The 14,292-nt window shown below is 39.8% G+C and overlaps 1 protein-coding gene across 2 annotated transcripts in view; it reads left to right on the plus strand.

The window, feature by feature from the left end:
• Nucleotides 1-326: 326 nt before the first annotated feature.
• The window catches only part of CUNH2orf73 (chromosome unknown C2orf73 homolog), a 61,435-nt gene continuing 47,469 nt past the window's right edge, over nucleotides 327-14,292 (plus strand). For both annotated transcript variants that reach the window (XR_008217390.1, XM_052734568.1), the window contains exon 1: nucleotides 327-1,261. Coding sequence is in view for 1 of the 2 variants with exons in the window: in XM_052734568.1 (XP_052590528.1) it covers nucleotides 1,148-1,261 (114 nt within the window). In the remaining variant the exon portion in view is untranslated. The remainder of the gene's footprint in view (nucleotides 1,262-14,292) is intronic.

The following is a 14,292-nucleotide window of genomic DNA, read 5'->3' on the forward strand; positions in this document are numbered from 1 at the left end:
ATCTTCCGTAAACACAAGCTAATAAGAGACACATCCACAATGCAAACACCTACTGCTCCCAGGGCCTTTGTGCCTAGTCAGTTTGATCGTTATATGACCCTTCCCTTCCTAGCTTTCCAGTTCTCCAACCCATTTTCCTCATATTTGCTTACCCACCCACTCCCTCCTCCAAAAACACACACACCATCACATATTCACACACCCTCCCAGCTTTTTAACAACACAGTCCACACTCAAGTATGTAGGTTGCGGAATGTCAAATCTATCCACAATCTATTTTCCTAAGTCTGACCGGACTTTAGGACATGCGTACAAAGGTCTAGGGTCAGTCTCCACTAAACCACATCTGTCCCAAGCGAATAGAAATACGCAAACTGACTTTGGTGTCCCATGATTACACAAACTCCTCATACACAGGAGAGCTCAGTTCAACAGAAACCTCTGTAATCCCATTTCCTTTTCTATGCAGGAAAACACTTCAGTTATCACATGTGCCAAAGACGTTTGGCTCTGGTAGTGGAAACTAGGAAGCAATGGTAAAATGAAGTAAGAAATTCCAGGTCCAAGGTGAATGTCAAGTCTTTTCCCGGGAGCTTGCGCTTTGGGGAAAGTGCAGGCATGCAAGCCCGACTCTGCAGAAACCTGCAGTCCCCTGCAACCACTCCGCTCAGATAGCGCAGATGCACGCACCACAGGGAGCCTCATTTGCAGAGGAGTGTTTCTTTGTTCTGTTTTAAAGCTCGCCACAGGTCTGGCGACAGAGATTCGGTCAGTAACCACGGTAAAGTGGCAGCCAAGCTTCCCCACGGGAATTAGGACTTGCACAGCGCAGAATCATGGAAAGCAGGTTTCCCAGGCAGCGGGGAAGGCCTGGAAGCCATCCTCGCTCACTCCTCAAGACCATCCTGGTCCCCACGAGGCTGGCTCTATGTGGCTCTAGGACTGGCTAAGTTCAAACTTATTGTCCAACCTGAGGCCAGAGATAGGAACAAGAGACTTGCTGGCTCTTTCCCTCCCTCCAGCTTGGGGCCAGCCACGCCCGACTGCGAACGCCCAGCAAAGCTCCCTTTACTGCGCCTGCGCTCAGGTCCCAGCCTCCTGCAGCTTTTCCCTGAGGCTTCAGTCGCTTAGCAACACTGGAGTCACAATGGCAGCGCCCTGGATCCCCTCTTGGAGCAAGGGTTGGTCAGTGTTCTCTCCTAACGTTCCTGGCTGCCGCGTGCCAGGCGGAGGAGGCCATGGACGGAGAGGAGAAGCAGCAGTAAGTGCTAGGGTTCGACTTTCTGTTTCTCCTTCTGAAAACCATTTCCCTTCTTGCAAAATGTGAAGCAAGACCCAAGGAGTGGCTCAGCACCTATGATTCAGGACACTTCATCCAATAGGTTCCCTCGCTGCTTTCCAAGGGTTGAGTGATTACAATATTCTTTTTTAAATGCACCGTTTACTGAGCACATACTGTGCCAGGGACTTTATGCGCTGTCTCCTGGTCTAGGATTCTTGAGGCCATCTTGAAACTTGAAATAATCACTCCTTACACCCCACATTTAACACATAGGCAAAATGTGTGGGCTTTAGTTATGAAATTATCCAGACTCTACTGCTGTTCATCACTTCCTCTTGTCCTCACCCAGAGTCAGGTACCTCATAGTACAGAGGTCAGCTTTGGTTTCACTTTGCTTCCCTAATCTCTCTGTAGCCTTCTTAACATGGCCTCTTTAAGAAAATGTTTTGCACAGGGCGCTGTGTGCCATCTTCGTAAGTACTGCCTCCTCTTTGCTTGCCGCACCTACTACCTTCCTCTGGCAGGACTGCTCCTGCATGCAGCTCATTTGCAAGTTATCTCTAGTGATCCTCAGAGTAACACCAGGGCAAGAATCAGCATCACCTAAGAATGTGTGGAAATGAAAACTCTCAGAGTCTCCTCACACCAAACACACTGAATTGGGAACTCTGGGACCCCAACAATCTGCTGACCTGTACCTTGGAGGCAGTATAGCCAGTAGAGGTGATGTGCTGCCAAGTATACCTGTTTCCAAAGCAGTATTTTTGTTATTAGAATAGTGGCTCTTATTGTGGGCCAGCTAGAGAACTAGTTGAAATAAGTCCCTAGTAACAAGCCTCCGGATTACTAGGGTGAATTACACCTACAGATTCGTATGTTTAACAAGGTCACCACTGATGCCAGGGCTGTTCACTTTGGAGACCATGCTTTATGTCCTAAGGATGGATACATTTCTGATACAGAGCTCCAACAGTTACAGTTGGCTCTGCTGGAATGCTCTTTCCTCAAATATCCACTCAGTTGTGCCCCTTTCTCTTTCAATTACCACCTGCATAATACAGCCCCCACCCTTCCTAAATACGCACTCTCTCCTCCCACATACGTGCATGCCTTTTCTTTCTGGGTATTGTCTTTACCATGTAATCTAGCAGATTATATAAGTATGTCCCTGTTTTATTTCTGATCTGCTTTCACCAGAATGTAAGCCCTGTGAAATCAGGAATTTCATCTGTTTTGTTCCTATTATATCCTCGGTGCCTCACACAGCACTGGGCATGTAAATACCTGCTGAATGATTTAGCATTATTCTTCCTCTCAAATCCTTACAATAGCTATTGTTCTTTCATATAAATAAAGGAATGGAAACTTAGATATTAAATGGCAGAGTTGGGATTCCAATCCAAGCCTTACTGCTTCAGAGCCTATTAGTGTTTTTGGTTTTTTTGGTTTCGTTTGGTTTTGCTTTTCTCTATTGTTTGCATTGCTGGTATAGAACCCAGGGTCTCAGGCACGTTAGTGTTTTATTTGTATTTTCCTTGTACAAAGATGTTTCTACAGAATCATGTATTTCACATTTGTTATCTCTAGCCATTCATACCATGCAATGCAGAACTCAGTAAATGCATACACATGTAAGCCAACATCCATAGTTCTTTCCTTCAAGGATATAATTCTAGAACAACTCTGTTGATGGGTTATGACAATGAGAAATAGATGGAGAAAACTGATGCCAAGGAATTCACAGTGATAAATTCATTAACTGGAAAGTCACAAATTTTAAATAAATATGCATCTCTAAGAATGTACTAGAAACATCTTAGAAGTCATTTATACTTTTCAAGTAATCAGGTTTTTTTTTTGTTTTTTTGTTTTTTTTTTTGGTTTTTCGAGACAGGGTTTCTCTGTGTAGCTTTGCGCCTTTCCTGGAACTCACTTGGTAGCCCAGGCTGGCCTCGAACTCACAGAGATCTGCCGGCCTCTGCCTCCCGAGTGCTGGGATTAAAGGCGTGCGCCACCACCGCCCGGCAAGTAATCAGTTTTTTAAAATCCTTTGCAGAAAGACATTTTTGTTACAAAGCAAGGAACTAAAATCACAAAGAATCTGAATTGTGTTTTTATGTGGATAGAGGAGTGAGGGCTAAAGGTGTACAGCTCAAACAAAGCCAGCGTGGAAAACAATACTAGTGCAAATGCCTGAAATATGTAAACGGTGCAACATAAATCTCAACTGGACACTCACCTGGGTGTCAGGCAAACAGTGATCAATGAAATAACCTCGCCTGCATGGAACTTACTGATTCATACAGGTATTTCTGGTGCTTACTCACAGCAAAGAACTAGATGCATGCAATTTGAGTTATAGTAAGTACCCTGAAGAGATTGTACAAGCCTAGAGAATCATGAAGAGGGAAATCTAGGAAGTGTCTGGGAAAGTGACTTTTCAGCTGCTTAGGGAGCAAGGAAAGAGCACTAGTGTTGGATAAGGAAGAGAATGAGTAGGTACCCTGAGGAGAAGAGACAATGAAAACAAGAGACAAAGACACTTGGATAAGATTGAGATTAGGCCACTAGATTCTATGGTAAATGCAATGGAAATCCATTTGAGGCTTTTAATTGAAAAATTATACAATAGAAAGAATGGGCTGGCTTTGATTTGAAATAAGGTAGGGGGTATATTTTAAGAGTTGTATATAAGGCAAAGCATAACTACCCATTGTTCACTATAAATCTGGAATCTTTGCTATTGTTGTTCATTTATCCTGAGTTCCCCTCTCTCCCCAGAAATCACACTTATTTGCTCCTGCCAAGCTATTGGCCATTCATCTTTTTATTAAAGCAATCAGAAAGCACCTTGGCAAAGACACATCTTCACAGTGTACAAAAAGATTATCCCACAACATTTTTCCCCTTTTGTCTAAATAAAAAGGAAAGACTTTAACACAGTAAAATTATATGCAATTTGAACAATGACCAAGTAAAAATTACATTCACAATGTCTAGTCCATTTGTATTTGGCAAATTCAGAGAAAATACTCTGTTATCTATCCTATCTTGGTGAGTCCAAAGTTGTGAACCTAAACCATTTCCTGTCATAACTTGTATTACCAACCTAAAAATCTCTTTTTAGACATTAAAACATTTTCTTAGGTAAATAACTTTTATGTCTCACAAACTTTGTAAACTTTATATCTCTTTTGTAAGTTTTCTTAATTTGATAACAAAGAAAATGCTATAACTATCTAGTTTTCAACCCTCATCAGAGACTCAAGGAAGATAAAACATTACCTGAGTAAACAGAAAGTACAGAGCAAACAAATTCCAGTAGAAATGACAGAGATATCTGGCTGCCTGGACAGTCAACCAAGGTTCCTCTGCAATGATGGGCCATCCATCTTTGACCTACAGGCCTAGAATATCTGACAGACTTTTCTATGAAGCAGGAATTTTGAAGGACTGTCTATTCCTTCACTTGGAAAAGTTTGGCAGTCACTTTCTTTTATGTCCTGCTTATCCAGTTTGGACAGCATACTGTCAGCAGTCGAGGCAAGGGCACTTTCTTGCCCCATGACTAACTTTTGCCACAAAGAAAGTAAAATCCATGTGGAGTTTCTTTGATGCTCATCATCCTCTCTGAAGTAGATTGGTGCTGCTACAAACAGACATGTCTCATTGTCATTAAAAAAAACTTATATTATTAAAGCATCTTAAATGCCATATTCTGTAGATCTCTGAAGTGTTTGAAGACCACCTGTATATCTAAAAATATATGTTTGACCTCGAAGACATACCTAACAAGTTTGATTATAATAGGTGACTAACTACTTATCTACATTTTTTATTATCTTGAATAGTTTTTAATAATAACTTTCAAGAACTAGAAATTTAAATTATATTGTTAAATGAGATGCATAGATAAAATACCTTAAACAAGAGTAGAAACATATGTACAGTATATTCTAATAAAAATAACCTCAAATTTGTATCAATATACAAAAAACCATACCAATGTAATAGTTAAGACTAGTAATTACTTTTTTGGTTAAAAGTAGATTCAATAATCTACTCTTTTTATCCTATCACTTCTGTATCCCCCTTTTTTCTTTTCAAAAATGAGATCCCTTAATATAATCAACTTTGTTCAGCTTTTTTTCTGACCATTACCAATAACAATTTGTAACCAACCCCCTAAACAATGACAAATATCCATAACCCATTGAATGACCAAAAACCATCCACCCCACCTCTTGGGAATGTGGGCATCATGTTCTTAAAATTACTTCCTGTTGTCTAGGGGGAAGTGGCATCTCTAGGGGATCCTGAGAAAATTGAAATAATGGTCAAGTCTTGGAAGAGCTAGCTGTATCATTTGTTGTCCAATCTCTATGTAATGAGAAAGTGCAGGGCTTGTCTCAAGTCATGGCTAAAGTAGTTTGTGAGGCTGAACCATCTCAGCCAGCCACTTTGAAATTGTCCTGAGCAGTTTGCAGTCCAAAGCTCATCTTTGGGTGGTGTTTGTCAGCTTAATGGTGTTATCACAATCCAAGTGGAATTATTGATGTGGGGCCCCATCCTCCTTTTGGAGACTTCAAAGGTTGCTATTAGGAATGAGCATGGTTCACTGCAGAAAACTCAAACATTTTAAATGTCACATGTAGCAGATCTTGAAGGTTAAAGGACCACAATTTGTTAAGTACATCCAGAGTACAGAAACTTAATTCCTAGTTATCTGATAGAGACTCAAACCCAAAATTATCTACAGAAAACTAGATTAAGCCTTTTTCTAAAATTAGTACTCTATATGGCCATTAACATCATGACAGAAAGTTTAATATATATATATTTATATATTATAAATTTTGAGATAATATTTATACCTTTAAAAAAATGTCAAAGAGTCAAAATAAAACCAAAGAATCATGAGATTAGTGGCAATAATACCTTAATTTTGGTTTTTCTTCTGTCCCATATCAGGTAGCTCTTCTGACCTGATACAGAGATTTTGGATTATCCTTTTAACAAGCATGTTTGGGTTCTATAGAAGGAGAGGGCCATGCTGCAATTCCAAAGTCAGCTTTAATTTTTAATGAAACTGGGACTACAGTTTGCTTTATATGTCTGTAAGAACAGTAGAAACAAACATTTGGAAAGATTTATGAAATTTTATCCTGTTGGAAATGTGATAAACCAATAGGCTAATTTACTCTTTTTCTTTGGACATTTTCTCTGGATGATTCATCCCTTTGCTTTAGATATATCATTTTCCCAGTGGTCTTCAGATTCCTTAGCCTTCATTCTCCTGGAAAGACAAAAACAAAAATGTGCCCCAACCCTAACTTGGTGGAGTTTCCTTTTTGGCAAGTTATATCTGATCAAATGAAAGGCATTTGTTAGTCTTAAAAGTTTGTTTAGAATGAATGGTCCTACTGCTTGATGAACTATCAACTCTTCTAATCAAGAGGTCTCTCTTGGTCAAACCTTATCTTTATCAATTTTAATGGTATTTGTAGTTTTTCTTCTCCTGTGGAAACAAAAGCAAAACCTCTTCCCCAATGTAACACATATCCTGGTTTCCATTCTGAGGTCAACACATCTTTAAGATATACAGAATGATTTAATTCAGTAGTTTTTTCCTATTATCCAATGTCTCTCCACAGCTGTCATTTCTTTCTCATTAGCATTTAGAAAATTTAAAGTTAATAAGGCATCATGTAATCTATCTCTGAGGGTCTTTATTACCCCTTTCTGTTTATTAAGCATATCTTTTAAAGTGCAATTAGATCTTTCTATAACTGCTTTTCCTGTAGGATTGTATGGTATACTTGTAATATGCTTTATGTTTTAATATGCAAAAAATGGTTTCATTTTACTAGAGACATATGCTGGAACGTTGTCAGTCTTATTTGTACAGATATCCCCATAATGGCCACAACTTGTAATAAATGTGTAATTATAGAATCACCCTTTGCAGAATTCAAAGCAGTTGCCCATTGAAATCCTGAATAAGTATCTATGTCCATTTAAATCCTGAATAAGTATCTATAATATTGTCAGTAAACTGATTGCAAAAGATGAGTTTTGCAACTCTGTGGATTTGGTGTCCTGGATTTTGGCACCAAAAATGTAGGTAAATTGGTTGCAAAAGGTGAGTTTTGCAACTCTGTGGGTTTGGTGTCCTGACTGTCTGAGGAGTTAGGCAACACCTTAAGCTGCTTAGGACAGCTCTGATGGCTGAACTGCAAGGAGACAGTTCAGCACTGAAGGGTGAGGTATTCCAGACACCTCAAGCTGCTCAGAACAACAGCTCTGCCCTGAAGGTGTCCTGGACACCTGGAGTTGTGTAGCACAGCTCTGATGGCTGGAACTGCAAAGAAGCAGCCCAACCCTGGAAGGGAAATTTTTCTGACTTTTTGGGAGAGTCAGGCCTGGAACTGCTTCAGCAGGGAAGGGTATCCTGACTCTTTGGGAAAGTCAAGGTACACTTGGTGTGATGGGGGATGGTCTCCCTGCAGGATATAGCAATCCTGCTCCTTTCCTGGAGAGCCTCTACAGCTGACCTTTGCTCAGTCCCACTTAAGGGAGCTTCCTAGCAGAGCTCTGCTTCTCCCACCTAAGATGTTGCTTCTTTTGCTTCACTCTGTGAAGGGGAAACCCCTGCAGAAATATAGCAATCTCCTCCAGCTCTGGAAAAAAGTGTTACTTATTAGCTCTCTTTTTATTGCTCTATCCACTGATGGATGTCTCAGCAAGGATCTTCTCCATGCCAGTGAATGAAGATCTTCACACCCAAAAAACTCTTTTATTTGGGAAGGAGGAGTCCAGGAGAGTAGCTGCTTCTACCAGGATGGAGAGAAAAGCCTTTTTTTCTAACTGACTAGGCAGGGCGGTTTTCACAGGAAGTCTAGGGGGTGCAGTCAACCCCGGGCCCAGGGTTCTACTATCCTGCTCTGTGATTGGTTGGTTTCACAAGTCAGTTGGCCAGGGGCAGGGATGACTCTGATCTGACTGAGCCAAACTGTGTTTCTTTCTGCCCTGATCTGAGCCATCTTTCCCTAGTTCTGGTCTCCAGGGTCATGGTAGGTTTCTTTAGCCAGCCTCTTTTCCCTACAGATATGGCATACATATTTTAATTTTCCAAATGCTGCAAAATGAAACACATCCAACTTCCAAATTTCTCTAAGTACCCTTTGGGTTACTTCATGCAGGTAGTGGAGTTTGGTTATACAAAGAACAAGTAAGACATTTCCTTATAATTTCCTTGGCTTGTTACCAAGTGATGGAGACATCTTTTTTCAAACCTTTGCTATTAGCATGGTATTTTTTTTATGAAATTCTGAAGCTTTTCACACATTTCCTACCAATAGTTGATCAGTTTCATCATTACCTTGTGCTGGAGAGACTGGTAGGCTCATAGGGGACCTAATATGTCTTATATACAAGGGATGATTTCTGTTTCTGATTATTTCTTTTAATTGAATAAATAACAAAATTAATTCGGAATCATCTGGAATAAGTTCAGCAGTTTCAATATGTAAAACAACTCTTTCTGCATATTGAGAGTCATCTAGTAATACTATGAGAATAGCATATAATTCTGACATTTGAACAGAATCATAAGGGCTTTGAACCACTTTACTTACATTTCATGACTTATAACCTGCCTTTTTTGGGCATCAGTGTAGAATGTAGGGGGTTCAGAAATTGGTGTTCCCTGTACAATGTGAGGAAGGATCCAATTAGTTCTCTTTATAAACTGCAGTCTCTTGATTTTAGGATATTTGTTGCTACTCTCTCCCAAAAAAGTTCTGCAAGCTCTTTATCAATGTTCATTTTCTGTCCATAATGAGGAAATTTCAGCATTAGTAAAAGCTACTACAATTTCTGCTAGGTCTATTCCTGCTAATTGATGAAGTCTTCATTTTCCTTGCAGAATCAACTCAGAAAACTTTTCTACATAGGTCTTTAATTTTTTTCCTCTGTTTGTGTGGTAAAAAATATCCAGTCTAAGATATTGTCTTCTCTCTGCATAATAAATCCAGTAGGAGAATGCATAGAAGGTAAAATAACCAGAATACAATCAAGCTGTAGACCCAAATGATCCATATGTTCATTCTGTAATTTCTTTCCTACCAAACCCAGTTCTCTTTCAGCCTCAGCTGATAGTTTTCTTGGATTATTTAAGTCCTTATCACCTTGTAAAGTTTGAAACAAATTACATAGTTCTTGAATTGTCAATCCAATTGTGGGCCATAGCCAGTTAATATCTCCCAGCAGTTTGAAAATCATTAAGAGTTCATAATTGATCTCTCCTGGTTTGTACTTTTTGTGATTGAAGTTTTTGTAAACCTATTTTATATCCCAGGTAATTAATAGAATCCCTCTTTGTATTTTTTCAGGAGCCATTTGTAATCCCAAACAAGGCAAAATTTCCTTTGCTTCTCCAAACATTTTCTCTAAGGTATCTGCATCTGAATCAGCTAGTAAGCTATCATCCATATAATGGTAAACTATAGATTGAGGAAACTGATTACAAATTATTACCAATGGCTGTTGTACAAAATATTGACACAAAGCAGGGCTATTTAACATTCCTTGTGGAAGAATTTTCCACTGGTATCTTTTAACAGGCTGGGAATTATAGGTAGGCACTGTGAAGGCGAATTTTTCTCTATGCTGTTCTTGCAAAGGTATAGCAAAAAAGCAATCTTTTAAATCAATCACTATAATAGACCATCCTTTAGGTAATAAAGAAGGCAGGGGAATTCCAGGCTTTAAAGAGCCCATTGGCTCAATCACCTTATTAGGGGCTCTTTTATCTGTTACCATTCTCCATTTTCCAGATTTCTTTTTTATTGCAAATACAGGAGAATTCCAAGGACTGGTTGATTCTTCAATATGTTGAGCATATAGCTACTCCTGTACCAGTTGTTTTAAGGCCAGTAATTTTTCTGATGTCAAAGGCCATTGTTCCACCCAGACAAGTTTGTCCACTGACCATTTTAAAGGAGGGCTGTCGGTACCTTTGAAAGATCAGCAGCTGTTGTGACCTGTTTATATACAACCTGAATGGTTAGTGACTGTTATTTTAATACCTTTTAATATTTTTCCCAGAAACATACCTTAGTTTATGGTTTGTTTCTGATATGGGAGGAATGTTAATCTGAGTATTCCATTGCTGTAACAAATTGTGTCCCCATAAATTCATTGCTACATTAACCACACATGGCTTTAATTTTCCTCTCTGTCCTTGTGGCCCTATGCATTTGACCCATCTTGAGCTTTGTTTTTCCTGATATAAAGTTCCAATCCCTAAAATCTGAACATTTACCTCCTGAAGAGGCCAATTTGGATGCCAAGATTTTGGTACAATTATTGTTACATCTGCCTCTGTGTCTTACCAAACCCTCAATTACAATGTCATTTATTCACATTTTTAACTTTGGTCTTTGATCATTTACAGAAGTTTGCCAAAATATTCACTTTATGGTTTCTCCTGAAATTTTTGTTTTATCTTCTAAAGCTGTTCTGACATCCAAAGCAGTATGGTTTTTTAATAACAGGCATTAAGTCTTTTAATTGCTCTGTGGGAGGAGTTTTCCCAATGCTCACAGGAAATGACTGAATTAAGTTTGATATGGGGGCCTGTGAGAGGCCCCCTATGGCATTTCCTGATGGCAAAGGGCTACCTTGCTTGTCTCATGTTGATCTACATTCATCAGTCCAGTGTCCGCCTTTGCTACACCTTCTGTATATTACAGAAGGCTGAGGCCTTCTGTTTGGATTTTCTTTAGAAAAAGACATTGTTCCTAGGAATGCCCTGCCTACAATTCCTTTTCAGATGATCTGATTTACCACAATTAAGACATTTAACCCTTTGATTTTTCTTCGAATTTTAAGAAGTCACTCCTCCTATCTAAGTATTGTCATAAGCGTGAGATCCAATATCTGTGTGATATTGTGTTCCCCAAAATACTGTGCACCCTAATAAACTTATCTGGGGTCAGAGAACAAAACAGCCACTAGAAAATGATGCCACACACACCTTTAATCCTAGCATTCTGAAGGCAGAGATCCATCCAGATCTCTGTGAGTTCAAAGTCATACTGGAAACAGCCAGGCATGGGGACTCATGCCTTTAATCTCAGGAAGTGATGGCAGGAAGCAAAAAAGTATATAAGGTGTGAGGACCAGGAACTAGCCTGGTTAAGCTTTTAGGCTTTTAGCAGCAGTTCATCTGAGATCCATTTGGATGAGGACTCAAAGGCTTCCAGTCTGAGGAAACAGAATCAGCTGAGGAATTGGCAAGGTGAGGTGGCTGTGGCTTGTTCTGCTTCTCTGATCTTCCAGCATTCACCCCAATACCTGGCTTCAGGTTGTTTTTATTAATAAGACCTTTTAAAAGTCATGCTACAAATATCAGATGTATATCTAATCCATTCATCTATGGATCCCAAATGAGTTGATTTTCCCTTCATTTACTTGTTTCATTTTCAAACCATACATTATAGAACTATACAGAGAACTAACTCTGTGCATGATAATATTTCCAATTTTTAATGTGGGAAAAAACTTTTTTTTAAATCAATTTCTCCCTTTACGAATTCCCAGTTACCTCATCAGATCTGATTATGATGACAGTGAAGTGTGAGTCTGGCTGTCACTGTGTAGCACAGATAGGCAGAGAACACAGATGGTGTACAGCCTGGCTGAGGGCAGCTGCAGCTGCTTAAATGTAGCTGTGAGCTGAGAGTGTGTGACAATTGCAACAACAATAGAATCCCAAGCAGGTGCTGAGGTGGCTATCCTAGTGTGGCAGCAGCCCAAGGAGGGGGTCCAAGAAAAGCCTGCAACCCATGGGAGAAGGAGTCAAGGAGCCAGCCATCTGAAAAGTGGACATGGGAATGTGTAGAAGAAACATGTGTGGTGGGAGCTACCTGAAGGCAGAGCCAGCCCATCATGGGTTGGTAACTCCTGCATTTAGAGCCCTGGCACCTGTGGTGTTTGGGGCCTGTGGAGTTTGGGTGGCAGCTAGAGACTGTTGTAGAGAGGCTACAATAGAAAAATCCCAGATTTGCTCAGAGGGCTTGGAGCAAAGGAAGAAAAGCCAGCCAACTCTGGCAGCTACAAAGCCAGGAGTGAGCATATAGCTCATGTTTTTACACCTCAAGTCGGATGCCAGGTGATGCATTTATCCAATTATTCTTTATCAATAAAAAAATCAGGATTCAGATATCGGGGTAAGATCCTGAATGATCAGAGAAGTGGAGAAGTCACCAATCACCATCTCTCTCTTCCATTCCTCAATCAAAAGACTTGAGATCTTCTCTCAGTCCTGCCTTAACTGTTTCCTGACTCTGTGCTTCAATCCAAGAAGTTAGTTTTGGTCAGATAGTGGCTAGCTCTGCCCTCTGACTCCAAGCAAGTTTTATTGTCAGAATATGATCAATATATCACACAACATTAACCAACCCTCCTAAATTATGATAAACATCCATAACCCATCAAATACTAAAAGCCATCCATTCTGCCTCTTGGGAATGTGGGCATCATGTTCTTTTTTTTAATTATTATTTTTTTATTTTTATTTTGCAATACAATTCAGTTCCACACATCAGCCACGGATTCCCCTGTTCTCCCCCCTCCCGCCCCCTCTACCTTCCCCCCAGCCCACCCCCCACTCCCACCTCCTCCAGGGCAAAGCCTCCCCCATGGACTGAGATCAACCTGGTAGACTCAGTCCAGGCAGGCTCAGTCCCCTCCTCCCAGGCCGAGCCAAGCAATCCTGCATAGGCTGGCAGTGGTTGAGATACAGCCCGAACTGACCTACTCTGGTGATGGGATGGCCAAACATCATGTTCTTAAAATACTTCCTGTTGTTTGTGGACAATTACATCGTTAGGGGACCCTGAGAGAATTAAGATAATGGTCAAGCCCTGAGAGAGCTAGCTGTATCATTTGTTGTTCAGTCTCTGTGTAATGGGAAAGTGCAGGGCTTATCTGAAGTCCTGGCTGTAGTAGTCTGTGAGGCTGGACTATTTTAGCTAGCTACTTTGAAGTTGTTCTGGATGTAGATTGCTGAGGAAACTGCAAACAGGGGCATTCTGAGAAGCTGTATCATCTGGACTATCTGTCTTCATTGATGTCTGGCTGATTTTATTTTTTCTGAAAATACATATCTGTCCTAACACAATTATGGAATGTGCTGTGTGTTTAAATCAGCTAAAGATGATTTTTTTGTTTTATATTTGAGCAGGCAAAAGCCATCTGTCAACTTTATAAGTCTGTTTGGACTTCATAACTAAACTGTCTATGTAGCTAATAAGATTTATCATGTCTCATCTAGTTTCAGAGCTGTTTCCATGTAGAGGGATCAACTTATATGTAGCCTGTCTTGTAGGGTTTTTTTTCTTCTTTTATGTCTGCAACCAAGATCCTAAGAAGTTCTCCCCCAATCAAATCTAATCTTCATTAGTTTTGAAGGAATCTATAGATTTTTGTTTCCTGTGGGAATAAAGGCATACCCTCTCCTGCAACTCAACACATTTCCTGACTTCCATTCTGAAGTAAAGACATCCTTAAAATATATAGTTTTGTTTAATTTAGCAGGTTTTTTTCCCACAATCCAATATCTCTCAGTAGCTGTCATTTTTTTGGTCATTAGCATTTAAAAAGTTCAGTCAACAAAGCACTATACAGGATCCAGACACTGTATATTTTCAATCTTTTCATGGCTTACTTTTTTTTTATATTACTTTACTCTTTCTTTAAAGACTTTGATTTTTAAACTATTTTTTCTATGACTGTCTGTTCCCCATTTTCTTTTCTTTCTTTAGCATCTAAGCACATTTTTAAACATACTGTACCTGTTTAGAGGGTATTTTTTTTTTCTGTCTGGATCTGGCTTTTTTGCACCTCTGCAGTGTTTCTTTGACCATATGAGCCAAGTCTTAAAAAGCCATGACAGCTGCCACAAGGCTCTATTTATCTCATGGTGTTAGTGACTGGCTCTGCCC

This window comes from Peromyscus californicus, unplaced genomic scaffold, assembly GCF_007827085.1.
Source record: "Peromyscus californicus insignis strain IS unplaced genomic scaffold, ASM782708v3 Scaffold_13__1_contigs__length_99412109, whole genome shotgun sequence".
NCBI classification, from domain to species: Eukaryota; Metazoa; Chordata; class Mammalia; order Rodentia; family Cricetidae; genus Peromyscus; species Peromyscus californicus.